At 38.0% G+C, this 5431-nt stretch overlaps 1 protein-coding gene across 1 annotated transcript; it reads left to right on the forward strand.

Annotated features, from left to right (window-relative positions):
* The first annotated feature begins 3581 nt into the window (after window positions 1-3581).
* On the forward strand, window positions 3582-4547 carry LOC142437130 (olfactory receptor 6K3-like). Its single transcript, XM_075540418.1, has one exon. The coding sequence runs from the start codon at window positions 3600-3602 to the stop codon at window positions 4545-4547; it is 948 nt and encodes a 315-aa protein (XP_075396533.1). The 5' UTR covers window positions 3582-3599.
* The last annotated feature ends 884 nt before the right edge of the window (window positions 4548-5431 follow it).

Consider the following 5431-nt stretch of genomic DNA (forward strand, 5'->3'; position numbering starts at 1 on the left):
ACTATCTCTTTTTATAGCTGGGCACCATCAGCTTTCTTCATCACCTTTACTTGATCACCCGCTTTGGCTTCAGCAGTTGTGTCGGGAGGGTGTGCATCATAGAATGTCAATTTAATAGAAGGAAGTATTCATGCATTGAGGGAGTGCTTGAGTAGAGGCCCAAGGTCCTTCCGCCACATTAATACTACACCTATAAATACAGGCACATAGATCTATTTCCCCATCCTCATATATATATTTGTATGTACAGGACATCATTTTTTCCAAAGGTTTTATTTTCCACTTACTTATTTCTCCTAAATACTCCACTTGTTATAAAAAAATCACTTTTAATAAGGTTCATTTCCAGTGTTAATTTAAGAAGGAGGGGTCCTGTGAATTCTCTTCTTAGATGACTCACTCCACTGCCTCACTTATCTGAGAACGTTCAATGGTAAGAGTGGTAAAGCACTAACAACCTGCAGCAGAATCTGAAAGTCTTCTTTGAGCACTAGCTTCCCTTCGACCTCTCAGACTAACAAGAGGAGAGTGCACAGGGTAACAAATTAAACCCATGAGGGAGAGGTGATTTTCTATTTATTCTCAGGAGAGGAAACCTCAGTGGAGCTTCCTTCTTGTCGTCATTTCCCTATGAAACCTATAGCTGTGATCATAACTTCTCTTCTATCCAGTATAAGGGACACTCAGGAATGCACGGCCACAGGGAAAGAGACAGGCTCCTTTGGTGTTCAGCACAGGTAAGCTTGGGTTCACTAATGTCTGAGGACAAAACATAAATACATTTCTCATGGTGAGGATGACAAACTCACACTGTGAATTTTCAATTAATGAAGGTTTGAAGAGACTTCATTATGAATGGTTGCATAAATCTTGACCTGATTTTATGAGAAAGTCCATTTCTGAAGTCTAGGCTGTGAGGATTTAAATTCAGAAATAGCAGCATGTTACTCAGACATGCTGGAATTCCCTTTTTGGGGTTCTTTCTACACTTTCCCTTCCTACATGGCTCACCATTGGATTTTTCAGGTTTTAATTAGACTTGCAAGTCTTATTCCAGTATTCTTGCTGAAATATAAGCTTCTTTCATTCATAGGAAAAGTAAAGGGCAAGTATTTGAAAGATAAAGACATCATTCCCTAACTGAGCTCACAAGCTTAGAAAGGTGAGCAAAAGCAAGAGAGTTGGCATACAGCAGGATAGAGGTACCCTGGGGAAAAGAAAGCAAGCAATCAAATCTCACACATGTATATGCTACCACAGAGGCAATTGAGAGTCTCTGTAGGAGCCAATCACTGGGATATAAGCTTAAAATAATCATAAGAGCTAAAAGATAAAAGGTAAGAGGATCTTCCAAGGGAAGGGTTAGCATTGAAAAAGTTAATAACCAATTAGGTAGCAGAGGGCTTGTCTATATTGTAACAATGGACAGTAGCATATTGAAAATTTAGAAAATGCTGTGCTACTACTGTTCAGGAGACAGATCTATGTTGGGTGTAAAGAAAACTGTGTTCACAGCAATGATGTGTGAGAGGAGGAGTTCACCAACAGAGAAAAAAAAAGACATGAGATTAGGGACCAGAGCTTAATCTGAAGTACCTATCTGTCTACAGAATTTGTAAAAGAGGACGAGTCCGTAACTTGCAAAATCACACATACAAGACACAAAATATCAAAGGGAAAGCTTCCATATGGTTAAAAGATAAACCTGGAGAAATAAATTTCATATGATTCAAGGGAGTCAATCTTCAAGGACGACTAACAAACAAACCCTGAGGCAATAGTGATGTTCTTTGTTAGCTGTTCTCAAGTTGGTCCTGATTCATAGCAACCTGATTCACAACACAATGAAGCATTGCTCAGGCCTTCATCATCCTCAGAATTGATGCTAGGTTTGAGCTCATTGTTCTGCCCCCTGTATTAATCTGTCTAATTTAGGACAGACCCCCTTCTTATTCACTTATTGTTGACCTTCTACTTTATCAAGTATAAGGTCATTTTTCCAAGGAATGAGAACATGTCCTAGGTCTGTGAGATGAAATCTCACCATTCTTGCTCCTAGTGAGCATTCTGGCTGTAGATTTTTCCAAGGCACGTTTGTTTGTTGTTTTGCCAGTCCTGATTCTTTCAATATTCTTCACTAGCTCCATAATTAAAATGCATCAGTTCCTCATCAGTGTTCCTTATTCAACCCTCAATTTTCATATCATATGTGAAAAGGATTGACAGACACTCTTGGAATGGTTCACATCCTCGGGATCCTCTATGCGGCAGAAGGACACACTCCCTATTCCAGTCACGCTCACGGTCACTCCTTTGTGGACGAGACTGCTGCAACCACTCTGTTGGTTCATCCCATGCAGGGTCTTCCTCCTTTTCACTGACACACACCGTTACTGAATGTGATGTCCTTCTCTAGAAACTGGTCCCTCCTGATAACATCTATAATGTATATGACCTGAAGCCTCCCCACTCTGCTTCTAAGAAGCATTCTGGTTGTGTTTCTTCTAACACAGTTTGTTTATTTGGGAAATTCATTGCATATTTAATATTCTTTTCCGAACCATCATTTAGAGACACAAATAATATCAACTTTCTTATTAATTTTCAGCTTTCTGCTTCTTTGGTAAGTGTAAGAAATACCATATCACAGGTGTAGTCATAATATAATGAATGACAATTTTACATTGCGTTGGCATTTAGTATGTTACTGATTGTCAGTTTTTTATTAACAGATTCATTTTACATGGATCACCACCATGATGTATAATATCTCTTTAAAGTGTTAACAAGTCAAGGTGTTGCTTTAAGGACTAAGCTGTTCCTGGCCAGGACCACACTTTCAAACGCCTAATATACAGGTGAGAGTAAAAAAATGGTGACCAGTGCCTTTGGATTATAGTGTTGCCAACCGATATTGAATGTACCATAGACTGTCAGAAAAAAGAACAGAAGATATAAGTCCCTGGAAAAGGGCTTTACGCATGGTAAATTAGAAGGTCAACAAAAAAGAATCCCTTCAATGAAATGGACTGACACAGTGGTTGTGGCAGTAGACTCAGATTCAACAAAGATCTTAAAGGTGATAGAATGTTTTGTTCAGACTCATCAGCATCTAACAACAATGTTACCAATAATGTGGACAGGCTGTTTTGTATCTTAACAGGGAAAGGAGTCAAATAACATGTGAATTAATGTATCTAAAGGAGAAAATGTTTATATTGTTCTCTCAGGAAACGTGACCCTGAATGTAAACATAAAGTTTATAGTTACTGAGAAGGTAGCACTAGATACGGTAATATATTGAGTAATTGAATCCTCACACCAACTTGATCATGGAGATAACATAAATTTTTATCTACAGACAAAGGCACAGAGAGATAATGTTACTTGCCCAGTATCACTCAAGAAGTAAGAGACAGAAATAAATTGGTCTAAATCAAGCTCATATTTTAAATTATATTCTCTCTAAAACTTTCTTAATTAATAAAAGATATAGAAAGTTAACCAAAATAATATTCTTGTTTACATTGTTTACATTGCAGTGATTTTCCTCTGTTAGTTGTGTATGTTCCTTATTCACAGGCAGCTTCACCAGGGATATGGATAATGGAAGTGTATCCATTGTGACTGAATTTGTCTTCGTGGGGTTCCCCCAGCTCCATGAGGGTGGTCTCCTGTACTTCTTTCCGTTACTCTTCATTTACATCTTTATTGTTACTGGGAACCTCATGATTTTCTTTGCTGTGAGAGTGGATACGCGTCTCCACAATCCCATGTACAATTTCATCAGCCTCTTCTCATTCCTTGAGATTTGGTACAGCACAGCCACCATTCCTAAGATGCTCTCCAATCTCATCAGCGAGCAAAAGACTATCTCCTTCATTGGTTGCCTCTTGCAGATGTACTTCTTTCATTCACTTGGAAACACTGAGGGAGTCTTGCTGACTGTCATGGCCATTGACAGGTATGTAGCCATCTGCAGACCACTTCACTACCCAACAATCATGACCTCCATGTTATGCCTTCAGCTCTCTTCAGGCTCCTGTATCTTTGGTTTTATCATCCTTCTACCTGAGATTGTGTGGATTTCAACTTTACCCTTCTGTGGTCCCAATCAAATCCATCAGATCTTCTGTGATTTCACCCCCTTGTTGAATTTAACCTGTACAGATGCCTCTGTGATTCTGGTGCAAGATGTGATTCATGCTCTTGCCATTATAATAACAGCTCTGATTATCTCTCTTTCTTATATCAGAATTATCATTGTGATCTTAGGCATCCCTTCAGCTGAGGGTCGCAAGAAAGCCTTTTCCACCTGTGCTGCCCATATTGCTGTCTTCCTGCTGTTTTTTGGCAGTGTGAGCCTCATGTATCTCAGATTTTCTGCTACTTACACACCCTTCTGGGACACTGCTATTGCTCTGATGTTCTCCGTACTTGCTCCCTTTTTCAATCCCATTATATATAGCCTGAGGAATAAGGATATGAAAGAGGCGATTAAGAAGCTCCTTTGTTCTCAAAAGGTGTTTAATTTTTCTGAAAAGTAATTTTGGCAACACATCTCTGTATAAATGTTACTCTTACCAATCCTCAAAAAAGATGAAATTAAGACAATTATAAGATTAGTCCAATTGTATCCAACATGAACTGGTGAACAATAATAAAGAAAGCCTCTGCAATTTTAGAAGATGACAAAATGATTACTCATGCAATTTACAAGGAATGGAGAATATTTCTTGTCTTTACCTCTAACGTTTTTTATTTGATCAGTTTTAATGATCTCTCTTACTTCAAAATTAACAATATATAAACAGTAACACCCACATGAATCACTTAACTATTTAACTTCTTTCTCATCTTGGATTTTTAACTTACTTGTCTTTACAATACGATTAGGGACCTTACAAAGCCCACATGGAATAGAGCACATGTTAATTCTCCATGATCTTATGTCATTTTCATTAGGATACCGAACTCTCAAAGGTCCTCTTGCTCAGATTTCAGATTTTTCTCCCTAATTCTCTGAGTTTCCTCTTGGATTTTCATGACCTGCATAGATAATCTCTGCATGCAATGCTGTCTTCATTGGGGGGAAAATGAACTATAGCTGAGTTGGTTAACTACTAAACATAGCAATCATATAGATCAGACCCTTGTCTTTGCCAAGTTTCTACTTCATGTTGAAATAATGGAAGGAAATATAAACACATAATAAATGCATATTCTAAAAATTTAAATGCTTAATCCATGTCTCTACATTGCCTTTCATAATGAGTGCAAAAGTACATTATTCCTGAGTAATTTAAAATATTTTTATGCTTTATACTTGCTGATGTTCTAGTGATTTATTGCACATGTGAAGACAATCCAGGTAGCCACTGTTCTTTCCCCCTTGTCCACATAAAGAGGAGGTGGTTTAGAAGATGAGAGG

This window comes from Tenrec ecaudatus, chromosome 1, assembly GCF_050624435.1.
Source record: "Tenrec ecaudatus isolate mTenEca1 chromosome 1, mTenEca1.hap1, whole genome shotgun sequence".
In the NCBI taxonomy this organism is placed as follows: Eukaryota; Metazoa; Chordata; class Mammalia; order Afrosoricida; family Tenrecidae; genus Tenrec; species Tenrec ecaudatus.